At 43.8% G+C, this 19674-nt stretch overlaps 2 protein-coding genes across 2 annotated transcripts; both read left to right on the top strand.

Moving 5' to 3' along the window:
- The first annotated feature begins 631 nt into the window (after positions 1-631).
- On the top strand, positions 632-8097 carry PLP2 (proteolipid protein 2). The gene is made up of 5 exons (XM_053473096.1): positions 632-860; positions 4948-5103; positions 5944-6039; positions 7408-7498; positions 7920-8097. Exons 1-5 carry the CDS (start codon positions 765-767, stop codon positions 7937-7939), a joined length of 459 nt encoding a protein of 152 aa, XP_053329071.1. The 5' UTR covers positions 632-764; the 3' UTR covers positions 7940-8097.
- Positions 8098-12450: 4353 nt separating this feature from the next.
- On the top strand, positions 12451-16854 carry HSD17B10 (hydroxysteroid 17-beta dehydrogenase 10). Its single transcript, XM_053473170.1, has 6 exons — positions 12451-12551; positions 13267-13431; positions 15079-15243; positions 15485-15613; positions 15730-15838; positions 16258-16854. The coding sequence occupies exons 1-6, from the start codon at positions 12528-12530 to the stop codon at positions 16446-16448; spliced, it is 783 nt and encodes a 260-aa protein (XP_053329145.1). The 5' UTR covers positions 12451-12527; the 3' UTR covers positions 16449-16854.
- Positions 16855-19674: the final 2820 nt, after the last annotated feature.

Below are 19674 nucleotides of genomic sequence, written 5' to 3' on the forward strand. Positions count from 1 at the left end.
ATATATATTGTTAATCTATTTAATTAGTGTGCTTTAAAAGGAAGGATACATTAAGAATTCTCAAATGTTTACTAATAATAATATTTATTATTATTATTATTATTATTAATAATAACTTCTCTGCTGGCAGGAAGTAATTGTTACAGTTGTTTCAATCTCAGTATAAACCATGATTTTGTAAACCGCTTCCTTACCGCAGGTTTGGGGGCAGAATCTGCTATTATTTAACTCTTTAGCAGCCGTGGGAATATACCATATAACCCCTTCCCTGCCAAGGAGGTGTAGAACCCCCGACCATTAGCACCTCGCCTTCCATTGGAACTCTGCGGAGCCCCCAGCAGCTGCTTATTTAACCCATTCCTTTCCAGCGAGTGGCTGATCGCTGCCCTCGCCTGACCCTTTCGCTTACCGATCACAATGCAAGATAGATCGATAGGTGGATATCACTCTCTAGCCACGTGAAGCCCGGGAGATAGCAAAGAGCAGGGCTAGCGAGAGAGTCCGGTAGCCAAGAAGTGTGGGCTAGTGTACAAGCCTTCCCATATGTTAGTGAATACACCCCTGATTGGACCCGGCGCAGCCTCCTCTCTCCTTAAAGGGCTGCCTGGCAGCGGCTGGGAGTCACAGGCACTGTCCACACCCTGCAACCAGCCCACAGGAGCCACAGCACCCCGCCCTGTGACAGCGCTCCACGCCGCCTGCCCCGCTCCGCTCCACACCGCCAGCTCCTGCCCTGCTCCCAGCGGCGCCCCTTCTATGCCAGGATGTCGGACCCTGAAACTGCCCAGAATGCCAGCTGCATGAGCCAGATCCTCTCCTACTTCAGGACCAGGAAGGGAGCCATCCTCCTCTCGGAATCGGTAAGACCCAGCTGGGTTTATTCTGCACTTCCCCCTCTCTGTGAACCGTCACGGTTTTTCTCTTTCTGCCATTTTCTTTTCTAAAATATTACCTTATTTGTGCAAAAAATACTTTTTTTTTCTTTAGCGATCTGTGCCCAGTAATTGTATTTCCACCACTTCCCTGTGCCCCCCTCTCCACCACCTCCCTGTGTCTCCCCTCCACCTTTCCTATTTTAGAGTCATTCCCTCTTTTATTTTTACACGTTCCCTTTTTATCTCCCCCCCTTGTGGATCTCTGGTGTCAGTCCTCCTGTTCGGGGACCCGAGTGTTACAGACAGTGACAAGCTGGCAGCCTGTTATACTGGGGAGCTAATGGTTTTTAACTGGCCCAGATACCAGCAGATCAATACCACGTGAACCATTAGCCCAGGACTGCAGCTCAGCTGCTGCAGAACATCTTGGACAGGGCAGCTGATGTAGTGGAATTTGGGGAGTGGTAGTTCTGGTACTCCTCATACTAGACATCAGGTACCAGTACTCCGCTCTACTTTCTATGGTGACTTTAAAAGAATTCGGTAACACCCCAAGAATGAAGCCCCGCGTTCGGATTCTGCAGAGGGCATCTTTGTTTTGTGTTTTGCATTGGCAGGATTAACCCTTTGATCATCAGGAGTGACTGCCAGCTCAACTAAGCTTGACAGTTAGGAGTGAGAAATGAATCGGATGTTCGAGTGAATGAGTGCATGCGCCTGTTAAATGGGTCTGCGATTTTGGAACCAAAAATCATTTTGATAATAGATAAATAGAATTTTGATGTTAGAAAAGAGCCATTTGGCCCATCTTGTCTTTACTGCTCAGATCTTAATCAGTGCTTGTTCCGGTCTTACACTCTCTCACATGCATGTTTGAATTTACTTATAGTATTAACCTCTACCACGCCTGCTGGGAGGCTGTTCCACTTATCTACCACCCTCTCAGTAAAGTAAAAATCGCCCTTACATTACTCTGCACTGAACCGGTAGCATAAAGCAACTATTATATTATGAAATGAGTGCTGATATTTACCCGTCTACCCCCAATCCTACCTGTTGCTACTAGTTGGGTAAACAAACCCCCCCCCTGGGGCGGAAGCAGTTAAACTCCCCATACTCCCACCTAGTGGTTTGTAGAACAGACATCTCTCTCACACGCTGTCCGCCGGGCGCTGGAAAGAATGAGTAACCAAAAAAAGCCAACTCCTTCCTGACACACCCAGCCTACTCTTACCGAGTGCATTCATACCCTAAACATTGCCAGATTCTCACTCCCAAGGCTCTTATTTTCCCTACGAGACCAAAGTCCTTGTGTTCCTTCGCGCGCACGCACATCTCTATCTCCCTGCGGAGAGGTGTGACGGGGCGGTGTACACATGTATTGCTTCTCTGTATTTACCGCCACTTCGTCAACTAAAGCGCGTTTGTCGCTAATTTCCCCACCTGAAGTGTATAGTGTGATCAGTGCGGTGACAGAACCCGTACGCACCGCCGTTCAAAAGTTTGGGGTCACTTTGCTGTTTTTCACGGAAAAATTCTGTCTGTAACATAATTACAACACGGGTTTCTGACGATCGATTAGCCTTTAATCTTAAACTTGGATCAGCAAACACAATGTGCCATTGGAGTACAGGAGTGATGGGAGTGATAAAGGACTATTGGGACACAGGAGTGATGGGAGTGATAAAGGGCCAATTGGAACACAGGAGCGATAAAGGGCCAATTGGAACACGGGAGTGATAAAGGGCCATTGGAACACAGGAGTGATGGGAGTGATAAAGGGCAAATTGGAACACAGGAGTGATGGGAGTGATAAAGGGCCTCTGTACGCCTATGAAGAGATTCCATTAAAAGCCAGCTGTTTCCAGCTGCAATAGTCATTTACAACATTAACCCCGTCTGCGCTGGATTTCTGATTCATTTCATGTTATTTTAATAGAAACACTTGCTTTTCTTTAATGAACAAGGACCCCAAACATTTGAACATTAGTGTAGGTGCTACTAAAAAAATAGAATGTCTCATTTTTATTTTTACTGTCTTCCTTTTTAAATATGAGGCCTGTGCACCATTCAGCCGGCATTTTTCTCGATTTCTACAAATGAAAGGACATCTTTTAACTAATATCGCATAGAATCACTTAAAAAATATAGCGTACTATTCTGTCACGATTAGATCGGACGGGTCATCTGTAACTCCGGGGCAAATGTTCTTGGCCACTGGCCCACCTGGCGTCATACCTTTACTGCCGCTCGAGCGACAGATCTGGGCCTTCAACGTGTGGCCGCCGACTGCCGCTTGCCGCGAGGGTATAAAAGTGTAGCGTGTCGCGGCCTCGTGGATCCACGTTTGTACCTTCTCTTGGACCGATATCTAGTTTATGTGAATTCACTAAGATCCGGGCAGGACTGGGGGGGGGGGTGAAAAGCAGCCCCAGCACTTTAAGACGAAGTAACTTATGTGCGGCCTCCAGCCTTAAAGTGCTAGTGCCACTTTTTCTTCCAGTCCAGCTCTGGTCACGTTTTTGTCTTTGGTGTACTCTTGTGTCACTTGTGCGAACATGAGCGCTCTGTCTTTATTTTGTTGTCTCTTTCATTTCTTGTCTCTCTCTTCCCCGTCTCTTCTCTCTGTTTTGCGTGAATGTCGATCTGCCTCCAGCTTCTCCCCCCCCCCCCGACTCCCTCACATCAGATTAAAAATGTGTTAGCGTGAAGTGCTGCTCGTTATCACAGCGCGGTCCCCCTCGGCTGACGGGATACACGTCCTTAACCTTATTTCACCCACTGGGTGTCACGCTTGTGCGGCCCTTCCACGTATCCACCTCTTCAACCCGAGATTATAAATGGTTTACAGCTCTCCACTTTAATCGCACCGATTGTCTTTTATAGGCCTGTAGATTTTAACCCTTTATGGACAATGGGCGGTCCCTAAACCCATTGAAAACAATGCATTTTGAGCCCGTACATGTATGGGCTTTGTCATTAAAGGGGAACGGTCTCCTTTTACCGGTTTTATTATGTGCATTCATCAAAAATACTTTGTTACAGCTACGAACATAACCTCAACGTCCAATCACAAAGCAGGCAGCACAGCAAAACTCCCAACTGTCCTTTTTAGGAGTTGCAGTCCCTCTTGGGAACCCAAATCTCATCTGTCTTTCTTTCCTCTTCTGGTGTTATTGTAGGAGCTCAGAATGTTTGCCGGGTACGAGTGTAATCGAGGGTTGTAAAGGCTGCACATTAATGCGTGTGTGAACAGCATAAAAATGACAGTAAATTAAATTGTGTAACATAAAAATATATCGGTTACATAATAAATCGGCCACAATGTTGCGTTAAAAGGTCTTTCTAAAGCGTCTCTCTGACATTCTGAGACATTGGGAGGTATGATGCATGGCGTAACAATGGAATATCTGCAGTGAAAATATATACATTGTATCATTTATCTAAATCTATAGTATCTATACCCGCTTACATGTCCAGAGCACGGTGCTGTATTTCAATATTAACTCACTGTGGAAATTGCCAATCCTTTTTCTTTGCACTTCTGTAACTACGCTTGTCACGAGACCCTTGCAGAACATCACAGAATCTCAGTGTCCTTTGTAGATTAAACGTTCAGCCCTCGGCCCTTGGTGTGTGGGTACCTGGGGGTTTTTTTCCTCTCTGTGTGTAAAGCCACCTCCGTCAGACTCTTTCATAACATAAACCCTTATTAATTATTATTAATGTTCACCTCTGTCCTTGGTGTGTGGGTACCTGGGTTTTTTTTTTCCCTCTCTGTGTGTAAACCCTCGTCCATCAGACTCTTTCATAACGTAAACCTGTATTATTATTGTTATTAATGTTCATCCTTGGTATGGGTACCTGGGGGGGGGGTTCTTCCCTCTCTGTGTGTAAAGCCACCTCCGTCAGACTCTTTCATAACATAAACCCTTTATTATTATTATTATTAATGTTCACCTCTGTCCTTGGTGTATGGGTACCTGGGGGGTCCCTCCCTGTGTGAACCCTCCTTTATCAGAATCTTCCATAATGTTAATGTTGTTTTTTTTTTTTTGTTTGTTTTTTGCAGGTGCTCTGTCTTATAATCCTAATATGTTTTGCTGCTTCCCGGTCCCCAGGATACCTAGGAGTTGCCATCACAGAACTCATCTTCTGTATTGTTTTCTATATTATTTTTGCTGTTCAGTTCAATCAGCAGCTTCAGTTTATTCACTGGGGCTGGACGGTGAGTAAATCCGCTCGGGGTGGGCACTCACTGAATGTCACATTGAAGTGGGCACTCACTTGGGTCATAGTGGGGGGGACAGAGGCAGGTTTACACCCAACTAAAATCTAGACTTTTGCTGAAAGGGAGGAAAAACCATACTCCCAGGGAACAAATCCATTAATTGCTCAAATGCACCTACATATTACTGATGTTAGCTCAGGTTGCTGCCACAGCTGAAGCTCATTAGAGCCAATGTGATACAGATTGGTGTACGTTTGCTGATCTTTCTTTAGCCTGTGCTAATTGAGTATATTTGTTTTGGGCTTACAGCCAACAATATGCATCACGTCCTTAAGTTAAGTCCTAAAAAAAAATAAGGAATTACATTAAAGTGTCAAATATCAGGATAAAAGGGAAAATATATGTCCGGACCAGAAGCCATCACAGTGGATGTGACTGGCATATAATTTAGCATTGGCGTAGCATTAAAAAAATTTTATGGTCTAAATTGTATCCATTTAGGTTTCGCTAATAGTGCACCCAGCCAATTGAATCACTTAGAATGTATTATTTTATGGATTTCTATGTAGCTTCTTTAGCGGCCACTATTTATCGTAATTTGTGATTACTATTTCGAGTTTAATGGGGAAACTACGTATTTTTCAACCACCTTTGACACCAGTTAAGGTTTAGATGGGTCATTGGGTCGGGCCCTGCGATGGTGGTAATGTTGGATTTAGCTAGAAGGCAGACCTACAATCTTAAATATGTATGTATGTGTATATATATATAAGTGTGTGTGTTAATGCTACTTGTTCAAACTATGATAATGAAACAACTACATTTCCCCCAAATTAGGATTTCCTTCGTGCTGCCATCGGCTCTGCATTATTGATAATAACGTCTATTATCTCTCTGGTCCGCGGAGGTGATGGAGCCGCCATTGCTGGAGCAGTAAGTGATTTTAACCCATTAACTCATAATATTACGTAATCTTGTTCAACCGCTTGTCAAACTGCAACCGGTGACCCCTTCTAGTTAGGAAACAATATAAGGCGGTAGAGAACTTCCGTTAGTTAATACGTTTTGATTATTAGACTAACTAGAAAATAAGATATTTACCGTGAAAGGCCCGAAAATAGAAGAGGGTTTGATGAGTGCCGAGAATGCCCAAAGCATGAGTTACAACAGATATAGGCTGATGCATTTTACTAGAAATACCTCAAAAACTGCTGTAAATGGAGATTTATTTGCTTCACTCATTAATGGGTTAATTTTTGACAACAGGCCCGCTATAACAGACTAAGTATAAACGTACCTGATTATAGGCCGCTTATAGTTTGGTGCTATTTTAAAGAAAAATGTATTCTTAAAGAAAAAATACGCATTAGTGGAATGGTAAAACCGTATTTTATCTAATAAACAGGAATACATGTATTTTAACATTTTTGGTATCTATAATGCAGTTAGTCAGCATATGTTACATACAAACAGAAACTCTGAGAACCAATAGCCATTTTAAGGTCCCCCTTACAGATATGCCACTCTGCCTCCCTGATATGTGACTTTGCCCCCAAACATTTCTTATACCCCCTAAATGCCACTCTGCCCCCCAGAAATGCCTTATACCCTGCTATTTGCCCCCCCGACATGTCCCAGACTCCCAGGTGTCTATTGGGGGCAGCAGGTGAACTTCTGCACGAAGCACGTAGACAACCTCCGCTTCTGCCCGCCGCTTCCGCCGGGGCTTCTATGGCTGAGCACCGGAAGGTCATGTCATGTCAAGTGCCGGCAGCAGCGTAGGTTGTCTACGCTCATCGCGAATGATGTTCACCAGCTGTCGGAGAGGAGGATCCAGGTCCCCCGCAGCGCTAAATGTAAAAGAAAAACACCTGCGTGTCCCGGGCGTCGGGAAGTACGAATTGCGCATCCCTGCGCTAAACCCCAATTATAGGCCGCACCCCAACTTCAAATTAGAGGGAGAAAAATAGAGCCTATAATCGGGCCAATCAGGTTGAGCTATAGGCTCCCAGTTTTTAATAAATGATGACAAGTTATTTGACGCATTAATAAAATTGGTAATTATTGAATGTTGTAAAATATATGTATCGTTACAAAAAAGTGGAAACGCGTGGAAAACGTTAATAGACAGCTGGCATTTGATCCTTAAAAAAACTTTTTGAAGTGTGTTTGTGTTTTTTGTTTCTTCGTTACATTCGCCCGTTTAGTACATATCTGTCGTATTTTACGTAACGTAGTAAAGTTTACAAGCTGGTGTGACAGACCTACCAACATCTTCATTTCTGAACCTTCCCCCTACAGGTATTTGGACTTCTCACCGGTATACTGTTTGCCTACGATGCGTACACGACATTCCCCCAGCTTCGGAGGACACACGCTCCAGCGGCAACCGGTAAACAAAATCTTCTATATGTTACACAACCATAACCGAGCTAGATAAGACATTTATTCCCCTTTAGTATATAGATCCTCCCAGCATGACCATATAGATGCGCACACGTCATAAATTCCTTGCAGCAATGTGACAATTCCATGCTTAAGTGTGAAGATCTCGCTTGTATTTATCATTAAAGCTGCCGTTCCACTTAATGAGCATCAGAAACATAAGTCCTAGTACTTTCGAAAGACCAAACCCTTCCCAAAAATAATTCTTTAATGTAAAATGTTTTTATTCTTAACACTTATGTTAACAATTAATTGCCGTGTGACACGATGGTAGCCTCTGACAGATCGTTCACTGCAAAGTTTGTCTCAGTAGAACATCATTTGTGTAGTTGCAATGTCCTAACACCGTCTGTTTTTTTTTTCTTTAGAACCCCAAGATAGCCCTTAAACCTCAGAGCTACAAAGTTGACAGAGCCCCTCGGTCTCGCTTGCAGAAAGAGCTGCGTTCTCCATGGAGATTTGACCTTGAAGGAAAGTCCAGATCTGAAACACGGAGTCTACTTTACAACGAATCACATGAATACGTGTATTTAAAACTAGAAGCATACATATATCATACATATATCAGACGGTGACAGTGAATATTAATACTGTTTTTTTTTTTAAATATATATAATTTGGTATTGTTCTGTCATCTGTGTTATGTCCAATTTAGATAGAAACATAACTTTTAAAACATTTGAACTTTTTTTTTAAAATACATTTCTCACAACAGAAATAAAAAAATGTTGATACTTTTGTGTTTTATTGTGTTTTATGGATCATGGAAACCAGAATGCTCAAAAAGAGACAAGAGGGGAAAAAAACTGCCCTCTTCGCACCTTCATGGTCCTCTAATATGCTGGATTTCTGACATAAGCTGTAAACATTGGCCAGGGACCTCTTCAGAGTAATATGGCCGGGAAAGTTCTTGATAACATCGTCCATTGGGCTTATTGGCTACTGTATTGGGTCACGATAAAATGCAGTTCTTGTCTTTCTTCTTGGGTGTGGAGGTAGGGTTTGAGGGGGGAGTGTATTCTGGTGGTCTCGTAAAGGGAGGCAGGGGAATGGGTTCTCCTAGAAAGTAACCCTCTTCTTCATCATCAGAAGAGGAGGAGGATGTGAAAGAGGGGTGGGAGAAGCTGATGGGTTCTTTAAACTCAGAGCTAAGAGGTTAATTGAATGTGACTCTAGAAGTTGTCCTAGTCTGGCTTGTTAGGTCGTCTTTGGGAACAGTCACGTGAGAACTCAGGGGGAACCCTTCTTAAACTGGAATGTATGGAGCGTCAACAGCGGAGTCTGCAAGTGGTAGGGTTGGCTTATTCCTAACCGATCTATCATGGACACAGCTCTTCTGTCTCCTCTCATCCTCTGCTCCCGAAAGCTCTCCTCTTCTGGGTCATGGTTTGTAGAGGTGCCTACATCTCTTGTCTCCTTTTGCGAAGGCATCTCAATGAATGCTCACTGGGCGTCCGCGTCATACTGCAGCTCCGAGAGCAGTAAATCTGCCCATGTCGAGGTTAGGATCTTGTCTTCAGGCAAACAACTAAAATACTGATGAACCTGGAAAAGAAGCCATCGATCCAGAGACCAACAAATAAACTCATACCCAACAAACATTCTGAGCTCCTAGAAAAGAGAGGGGCATCAGGGGAGGAAACAAAGACAGGGGGATTTGGGTCTCAAACAGGGACTGTCTCTTCTCAAGATGGACACATCTGGAGGTACCATGAATGTCAGTATGTCTGCCATCAGCCCTTGGAAGGGTCAGTTATATTATTTAAATTTCTGCTGTAGGTTCAAGATGTAAATAATCCTTATCCACAGGTTTGGTTCTATTTTTTTCCAGTTATTGTTTTTCAGGGTTCGGAACCTGCATTAAATATAAGTTATTACGAAGACCATGGATTGCTACAGGAAAAGACACCAGAACCCTTAGGAAACTAGAGATAGTTTTAATGGAACCCCCTGTTTTGAAGCTAGGAATTCTTTATGTTACGTATAATATATGGTCGTTAGGAAGCTGTGAATTCTGCTGACCGTTATACTCGCTGCAGGGTTACTCGGAGTGCATGAAAACAGGAAAGAGGATGACTTGAGCTGCAGAAACATGAAGAGGTCGTCCCGCGATTCAGATCTCCGGTCAGACCTGCCATAGAGTGTTGCGTTCATGTGTTTGTAAAGGATATTTGAAACCAACGAAACATAATCACCAAGCGCACAGTAATAAACATAAACATAAATACATAATAATAAATAAAAACACACGACAAATTCAATTTGGATAAGCAGGCCGTGGTCTTTTATTTAGCTTTACATTATATTACAAATCAACTTATTACTCATGAACATAAACAAACAAATTGTAACCACGTTAACATTTTAGACCCAAACCCAGAGTGAAAGAAAAGTTTAACTAATGCCAGGCGGATGCCCTAAAGCCATTAAAACCACTTTACCCTTTCTCTCTCTTTTTTTTTTTTATGTAGAAAAGGGCAACTTTAAGCCGAATAAAGGCCAAGACAAATAATATCATTTAAAATGATGTACTTTGGGTGGGGGCGCCTGAAGAGAAGCTCCTCCATGCTTCTACCCTTGGCTCTGCCACGATGCTGCTGCTCACCAGACGCTAGTCCGAGGTCAGTGCGGAGGAGCTTACAGTTTGCCTCAGGTAATGCGTCAGCGCCTAAAAACGGGGTTATTTACAGCGCAAACTCCCGCCTTTTGCACGGCGCGAGACACCCGCGAGCACAAGGTGGGTAAAAACACGGGCAGCACTACTACCTAGCGTGAGCACAACCAGAGGCTTAAATTTTTTTAAGTGACCCTAACCTACCTTACCTGCCTTGACCCCTATTGGACCGCATGCAGCCCTGTCTTTTATGTTAAGGGAGGGCTATCCAGTACCGGAGGATATAGATATTCCGGAAAGAGTCCAAAAGACTTATAGGGATTGTAGTCCATGTTAAAGTGCCACATGTTAACAACCCTTGCCTAACATCTACCGGAGAAGAAAAAAGCTTCATTGTTACACGAGACGTGTCTGTCAAATGAGGGTGAAACAGCTCCCCGCATGTCTAATCTTGTAACCAAGTCCCAGACAAAGGAGTTTCCAGAGAACCGGAGTAAACGGTCAGCGTGCGGAATGAGCGGATGATACCTGCGGCGTCCACCTCACCTGAGACCGACGTCTTCTGGAGCCGCGGAACATCTCGGAGGTGATGTCCGCCGCTGACTCCTGCTTCTCTCTCTTCTTCCTCTCAGTTCCGTTCACCTGAAAGCAGACCGCGCCTCCCAACCCACGAGACGTCACCTCATGAGAGAAAAGACAACTCTACCTGGAAAGACGATCCGGTCACTCCCACCGTGCGGGAGAAACAAACCCCGGAAGCAGAATGTTCACAATGCAGCCACCAAGAAAAGGGATCCTACTCATTAATAAATGATAATTTGCATTATGACAGCCGATCAGACTATTTACACAGATTACTCAAAACTAAATAACTACATATATCATACATATATCACGCCTCTTCTTTTATTATTATTGATTTTAATCCTGTATTGAGCCCCGGCTAATGTGTTAAATTTACAGCCAGTCACCTACTGAAGGCAACTGGTCTGTCAGATTTACTTCAAAATGTAGTATATTACTACGGGGGGCTGGTGGCGCGCTGAAGTGGCAAGTGGGGGCAAATATGCCACAGTGAGGTTTATTTGGGCAAAGATGGGTCTGGGTGCTAGGCAGGTCCTGTGGATGCAATCTGGGTGCCAGGACTGACATGATACTAAAGGGGGGAAGGCAATATGCAAGGGTGTGAGGACATTTTCACAAGGGGCGCTGGCTGGGGGCATCACATAAATCAATACTAAAGGGGGGTGGGATAAATATACAATGTGGGGCTGGCTGGGGGCAATGCACCAGGGTGCGGAGGCATTAGGGTGACCACATCGGCCATGTTTTCCAGGACACATATCATTTTTACATACTGCTGACCAGCCCTGCAGTATGGAGGATGTATAGACTTATGGGGGGGGCAATTAGTCATATATACATTCCCCATACTGCAGGGCAGCATTTTATCTGGGCAGGTGGCAGCAGTACACAAGGGTGCAGCTGGGGCCATTACATAAATCAATACTAAAGGGAGGGGCAGACTGGGGGCATAAATACACATAGTGCTGGCTGCGGGTGATGCACAAGGTGGCAAAAAAAGGGTGGTCAATGACAAAGCAGTGTGGAAAATAATTTTTTTTATTTTTGTAGCCTATCCGGATGTGGGTGTTGGTGTGGCAGAGTCTGTCCTGGTGTGTGTGTGTTTGTCTGTCAGTGTGGCAGAGACTGTCCTGGTGTGTGCTTCTAGCTGTCGTTGTGGCAGAGCTTGTCCCGGTGTGTGTGTGTGGGTGTGTGTGTTTGTGTGGCAGAGCCTGTCCCAGTATGTGTGTCTAGCTGTCGGTGTGGCAAAAACATTCACGTTTCACGTTTTCACCACCAGAGCGAGAAGTAAACTCCCTCAGAGTTAAGTGCTGTGTTCATATAAATAGGGATAGAGGCAATTGGGTCCCAAAGAGGGACTGTCCATCCTACTAAGGGACAGTTGGCAGGTATATTCCTAGAATCTTGGAACGTCTTTTATACTCTTTAAGATGCCAAATAATGCAAATGATAAATCAATGGCATGGAAGCAACAAGCAGGTTAAGGTTAACGTGCATGGGCATGATGGGAGTTGCAGTGGGCACAGTGCCCGAAATTCAAAGCGCAAACTATACAGAATTAGATGCAGTCTGTATCCCTTTAACGTTCTGCAAGCATATCTGTGCTGTGATTGGCGGATCAGGCCACACCTTTCCCTCTAATTGGCCAAGTGTGTGACTTTGTTCTGTTATCTAATTGGAAATGCTGCTACAGTGACGCTTCTCCTTATTGTTGGCTGGTTTTTTGACGGGCTGCTCTGTGATTGGCTGGCTGTTTTAGCAGGGTTCACGAGGAAACATGGCGAATTTGAGAAGCCTGAAGGTGAGTTAATGACCGTAGAAAGGTGACTCCGGGGAATAATAGGTTAACGTTCAGGTCTCGCTATATATTGGGGGTTTAGGGGGTGCTGTATTTCCAAAGGTTTAGTGAGAGGGGGTCCAGCCACCAACCCACAATGCCTTGCAGGGGTTAAACCCCTCAGTAGTTCTAGAGCTGGAATTGGCTGGGTTTGAGTGTCACTTAGTGGTTAAAAGTCATTCTTTTATTTACAAAAGGAAATTAATTTAGTAAAATATTTAAAATACTAAATATTAACATGTTCACTACTTTGGATCCTATAGATATATAGTACACGCATGCACATGTGTGTGTGTGTACTATATATATATCTGTGTGTGTATATATATATATATATATATATATATATATATATATATATATATATAATTATATTGCACATACACACATACCGGTATATCTATATGTATTATATATACGGCCACGATGTATCCCTACGTTCCAATAATATACTCTGTACAGCTTGCACTGTGAACTCTGGTCCAGATTTTCAGTCAAGTTTTCCAGATAAAAAGAGACTTTTGTGGTTTTGAAAGTTTATGAGACCTTATATCTTATTTTATGCACTTTAGTCTGCTGTCCGCCTCGGATAAACTATAGGCGTGACTCGCCGTTTAATAGGTTTTTGGGAAGTTGTCTGATCATTCTTTACTTATTCCTGTTTGTTTTTCCCACACAGGGCCTGGTTGGCATTGTTACCGGAGGGTCTTCAGGTCTTGGCCGGGCCACAGTTGAGCGTCTGGTTAGTCAGGGAGCCAGCGCCGTCATCCTAGATTTGCCGAAGTCCGACGGTAGCAGCGTGGCACAGTCGCTCGGAGACAAATGTGCGTTTGCTCCGGCTGATGTAGGTATAAACAGGAAAAATATATGGAAAGGTTTTGGGTCAAAGTGTCATGAAGAGGTACTAAATGCTGCTGCTTTCACACTCCAATGTTCCCTTTTTCCTTGGCCGAGAATTAAATTAAATCTGGGTAGGTTAACACATTCTAACCACAAATATATCCAGTTCTGTGTCGTTTGGATTGTTTCATAACATTGCCAGCGCTGACAGGTGACGGGAATAACACTGGTAATCTTGTTATCATGGCTCCTGTCACTATGTGGGATATATTAGGCAGCAAGTGAACATTTTGTCGTCAAAGCTGATGGGTTAGAAGCAGAAAAAATGGGCAGCGTAAGGATCTGAGCGATTTTGACACGGGCCAAATTGTGATGGCGAGACTGCTGGGTCAGAACATCTCCAAAACCGCAGCTCTTATGGGGCGTCCCCGGTCTGCAGGGGTCGGTATCAAAAGTGGTCCATGGAAGGAAAAGCGTCGACCGGGTCATGGGTGGCCAAGGCTCATTGATGCACGTGGGGTGAAGGCTGCCTGTGTGGTCAAATCCAACAGACGAGCGGCTGTAGCTCAAATTGCTGAATGCTGGTTCTGCTAGAAAGATGGCAGATCACACAGTGCATCGCAGTTTGCTGCATATGGGGATTGCGTAGCCACAGACCAGTCAGGGTGCCCACGCTGACCCCTGTCCACTGCTAAAAATGCCTACAATGGGGACGTGTATCAAACGAGAAGGTGGCCTGGTCTGATGCATAACGTGGACAGCCGGGTGCATCGTTTACCTGGAGAACACACGGCACCGGGATGCATCTATGGAGGCCACATCTCAAAACTTACAAGACTTAAAGGATCTGCTAAGGGCTGCTAACCTCTGGGTGCCAAATACCACAGCACTCCTTCCGAGGTCTAGTGGAGTCCGTGCCTCGACGGGTCAGGCTGTTTTGGCAGCAAATGGGGGACCTACACAATATTAGGCAGGTGGTCATAATGTTATGGCTGATCGGTGTTGTCACGGAGCTGGCTAGTCCGACCGACTACCTCCGCTGTCTTGTGCTCCCTTAGCCTGGGACAACACACTTTCCCCGGTTCCCCAGTCACTAGCCGAGACTCAGTGTAGGGTAAAACCAAACGAAGACTGATTTATTTTAGACACACAGAGCCGGATATATCCCGCAAAACACACATTTACATAAAACAAGATATTGGGACACAAACAACCCCCTTAATCTGCCTCCCAGAGACAACAGGGGCTGTAACAGGATTAACAATACAATAGGTGGGGGAGACTGATTTATACATTAAACTAAAAGAATGGAGGCCTCTCCCTGGTGGCAGATCCTGGCTGTCTGCTGGAGATAATCCCCTCAGCTAGTGATGAGATGATATACTGCTGGGGGTAGCCACAGAAGTCTTTACAAACCCAGGGCCCATAGTCAATAGGGAGGAGGCTGGCAGTCAGGCCTCTCCAGTGGCCCCAGTGATGGAGGCTTCCGTCACAGGTGTACATTGTGTAAAATGTTTACTAACGCCACACAGCCAAGTACTACATATTTTTGTACCCCTGGAAGTTTTAAGGGGCTGTTCTATAAACTACATTACAAATATCAGATGTATTGTGTTTTTTTATTCTTTTATTCTTTCCTTTAACAATCCAGGTGACCTCTGAGTCGGATGTAAAGAATGCACTGGAGTTGGCTCAGTCCAAGTTCGGCCGCGTCGACATCCTGGTGAATTGTGCGGGGATTGCCGTTGCCTTTAAAACCTACAACGCGAACAAACAGCTGCCCCACAGTTTGGAGGATTTCCACAGAGTCGTAAATGTGAGCTTACATTATAACTTAAAACTGATCACATATAATATCCCGTAGTAACCCGGGGAAAGCTGGTCTTTACTTGATGGTGACGGTAACATTATGTATTGTATATCAAGCATGTCATCCTGTGACTGATATTACATATATGAGAAGCTTTAGGATTACGGTAATTCTATATGGTAGACAGAGGGTCCAATTTTAGTTTTCAAGAACACACAGTATGTTGATCTATGCTTATGCTTTACAGGTGAACATCTGCGGGACCTTTAATGCAATCCGCTTGGCTGCCGGTGAGATGGCGAAGAATGAGCCCAATCCGGACGGACACCGAGGGGTTATAATAAATACCGCCAGCGTCGCTGCCTTTGATGGACAGGTCAGGTTTCTTGAAACCTAATGATCATTTTAACTCTGTAGCTGTCTGATTTCTCCGACTGGGAAAGTAAAAGGCATTGGATCCACTTTACCAAATATTTTTCTATGCCTTGGCAGGTGGGACAAGCAGCCTATTCAGCTTCTAAAGGAGGAATTGTAGGGATGACCCTCCCTATTGCTCGTGATCTGGCCCCCATCGGAATCAGAGTAATGACCATTGCTCCAGGTAACTTCTGCTTGGCTAAACCTCTGTGTTTTATAACGCACGTAATTGTGGGCTTGTATTAGGCCCATGCTAGCTTGATTTAATGCAAATTAAATTCATGGCAAACATACACCTATACAGAAAAATGGTTATGTGGAAACAATATAATCTGCATAGGACAAAAATAATACCGTATATCAGGCATGTTCAAAGTAAAACTATTCAGAAATAAGATAATATTCAATATAAGATAATAGGGTAAAATAATCCTCTAAGAAGGGTAGATTCCAGAACACACTTCTGGAACTGCAACTCTTAGAAGCTTAGCTACTCAACCATCCTCATCAATGGTAGCTGAGCTTCATGGGGTGAGGTTCCACCAGAGGGCTTGTGTTGTGTGATATTCCAGTTGCTGACTGCGTAACCTTCTCCTTTCTCAGGATTATTTGCAACTCCTCTTCTTGCCGGGCTTCCTGAGAAGGTCAGATCCTTCCTGGCGAAGCAAGTTCCCTTCCCTAGCAGACTGGGTGACCCTGCGGAGTACGCTCACCTCGTACAGAGCATTGTGGAGAACCCTCTACTCAATGGAGAGGTCATTCGCCTTGATGGTGCCCTCCGTATGATGCCATAACGGGAAGAAAAAAAATGGATTTCCTCATTAGGACCAGCCAGGCCTTCCGTCCACACCTGCAGACATTGCTCCTAGGGGGATGTTAAAGTGCGTTATGATGTCATACTTTTGTCTGGGAAATTATTGAAGAAACAGCACTAGAATGTCATTTGAAAAGCTACCACGTACCCTGTGTCTGTAAGAATATTTCTACTAGTTGAAGTGAGAGATTGGTCATTTTAAGATCAGTATTTTTTTTTCTGAAGAAGAAATATCACGTTCTGCATCAACAAACGACAACTGGACCTGCAAGTTCTCGTTAACTTCAAAGAGAAGCAGTCATTGAGGGTGGAGCGTAACCTTAGAAAATGTTTAATGAACGGCAAATAAAAATTAAAAAAAACATCTGTCTGATGTTGGCTTTAAATCTGACTTGTCAATTTTTGCCTATTATATTTATTTTTAGGAGAAAAAATATCCCAAGCCATTAAAATACTAAAATGAATTTATAAACTATTAAGACTTTTTTTTATAAAGTAATAAATACATTATTTACTCTGGATTCCCCACAAGGTGTCGCTAAGGCAGCATTTATCAGCCTCCAAAGAAACATTTAGAAAAGGACACAATACCTGTAGCTCTCGCATATGAAAAGGAAAATATTATTATATAGTAAATGTAATATTTATTAGGAATTAATTCAAATGGAAATCCAGGATTCAAAAATTAAACCTGAATTCAAGGGAAGGGCATGAATATTCCTGAACGATCACAATACAGTGTACTGGTATTCCAGGCTGCGGTAATTGTAAGGTTATGCTCAGTACTCTGCTTCTCGCTTCTTAGATAACCATTTCAAGTTTTCGATTACCAATAAAAAAGGGAAAGTTGTTGACCCGTTAATCAGTACACCTCTATTGAGTAATATATAACAATATTGAGTAATAAGTTAATCAGTAAGTAGACGTGATCAATTCATGTGATTACTGCCACATTCTGTAAAGCTGTACAAAGTATATATATGGATCTCTGATACCCGTGTGGTGTAGATTTAGAACGTAGGTAATTACCAAACTCAAACCTCATTGCTGCTGTAGGGAAAACATGCAATTATCATCTCAAATATTTACTAATGTCAAATAAAAATGAATATTCTGCGTCTGTTTACCCAAAGTCATCCTGAAGCAAAGTAAATACCATAGACTATTAAGATGTACTGTGAACGTAACACCATTTCTTGCAGATTTTGAGCAAAGTGATAACTAAATCGTTAACGGTATTGTGGTCGTGCAGTTAGTGTCCACCAGATGGCGCACTTATTTGGGATTAGCTGAGACATTATTGTTATTATTGCTTTATATAGCGCCATCATATTCTGCAGTGCTGTACAATGGGAGGGGAACTACATTTGATGGTTTATATCAGGGCTGGACTGGCGATCATGTGGCTTATGCTCGCGCAGCATACAGCCGGCATATCCAGTCGCTGGCCGCACACTCATACCTAGGGACTCTTTTGGGTTTTGCCAGGAGGCTCCGGGTGACAGGACATGCACCGCATCTGGGTCTCAGGACATGCAACATGCAACACCCCCACCCACTTCGCCTCCAACCACATCAGTTTTCCTGCAACGTCAGCAGGACCACCCACTGATGTCAACTCAACGGGCCACCCGCCAGCAAAAAAAACAAGCTATAACTAGCTTTAATAAATAAATTCCATGGTTAGATAAATAGATAGATAGCTGCACACACTCACATATTAAATATTATAATCATTGATTAAATGACGCTTAGAATGTACGGAGTGATGAAAGCCGATTGTGTAATAGGAGATAAGCAGCTGTGTGAAAAGAACGCGATTGTGATCTCGATTATCTGCTGCGGATTCACTGGTTTGGGTAACACCTATTGAATAAGAACCCGGTGCCTGCTGACCATCTCCTTGACATACTAATAAATAAACCAAGGGGCTCCGGCACTTTAAGGCTGGCGGCCGCCTAATGACCGCATGCTGGAGCAGCCAAGTATGGGTCCTTTAACGGTCCTTAGTGGAGGCTGGGAGAGACTCTAAGGACTGCTAGGACTAGTCTAGGAAGGACAAAAAGATGAAAGGGTCTTCACAACCCCTGCTATTCCGCTCGTTGAGTTTCTATGGGAGATCTACCCCAATTAACAACCCTCGTCACGGATCTGCAAGATTTTATGTATAAAATAGCTGGTGGGATTGGAAGTGTGCCTAAAAAAAAGTAGTTCTGGTGTAGTTTAGAAAAAAATTGTCATATCACCATAGCAACCAGTGGAATAGTCCAGGATTCCGCAGGCGAAAGAAATGAAAAACTTGTCATTATTTAAAGATACTCTTAATGGAGCCACCTGCATTCAAGCAGATATCAACCATGATATACTGGTAGTAAAGGTACCAACTGGAAGTCTTAGAAATGATCATCACAGCGTAGAATAGAAAGGAGCCAGCGCCAGACCGCGTGACCCTGAGAATCTGCCCCCTCACCCTCAGCTTGGGGCAAAAAAAACGCTCCCAGGTACGCCTGTGGCCTGTAAGCCGACTTTATTTACTATGTAAGGGTTAAAGTCGTGATCCTCGTTTGACCCGTGTTATCCTGCGCAGTTTTTCTTCCTATTAGGTAAATATAAAAGCGTTTACGGACTGTTTCAGGACCCTGGAGAGCTCTGGGTGTGCTCGCTCCCGAATAGTCTTTAAAGGGACAGTATATAATATGTAGGTTGTGGCAGTTAGGGTAATGGGCTTACCTGGAAACTCTCAGTGTTTGCCCCCAGGGTCTCAGGGTGAGGGGGGAGATTCTCGGGGTCACCGAGTCTGGAGCAGACTCCTTCCTATTCTACCAGATCATATAAAAGACTGAATTGCTTTAGCTACCAGTATGAGCTGGGGCATAATTGGTAATTGCCCCAAGTAGGGTTTTTTTTGTGTTCTTTTGGATCAACTTTAGAAGTGGGTAAGTGTGAAAGGTTGTGCTTGATGGACTGAAGTCTTTTTTCAACCTACTATACTATACTACTATACGATGTTATGGTTGATATCCCTGCCTGAACTTTATATTCAGTGTGATGCATAATACATGCAGCAGAACTTGCAGATATCAATGTGATGCACAATACATGAAGCAGAACCTGCAGCTAAAGGTGTGATGCACAGTATATGACGCAGAACCTGCAGCTATAGGTGTGATGCATTGCAAATTACACACTGCAGAGCCGGCAGCCAT

This window comes from Spea bombifrons, chromosome 8 (assembly GCF_027358695.1).
Source record: "Spea bombifrons isolate aSpeBom1 chromosome 8, aSpeBom1.2.pri, whole genome shotgun sequence".
In the NCBI taxonomy this organism is placed as follows: domain Eukaryota; kingdom Metazoa; phylum Chordata; class Amphibia; order Anura; family Pelobatidae; genus Spea; species Spea bombifrons.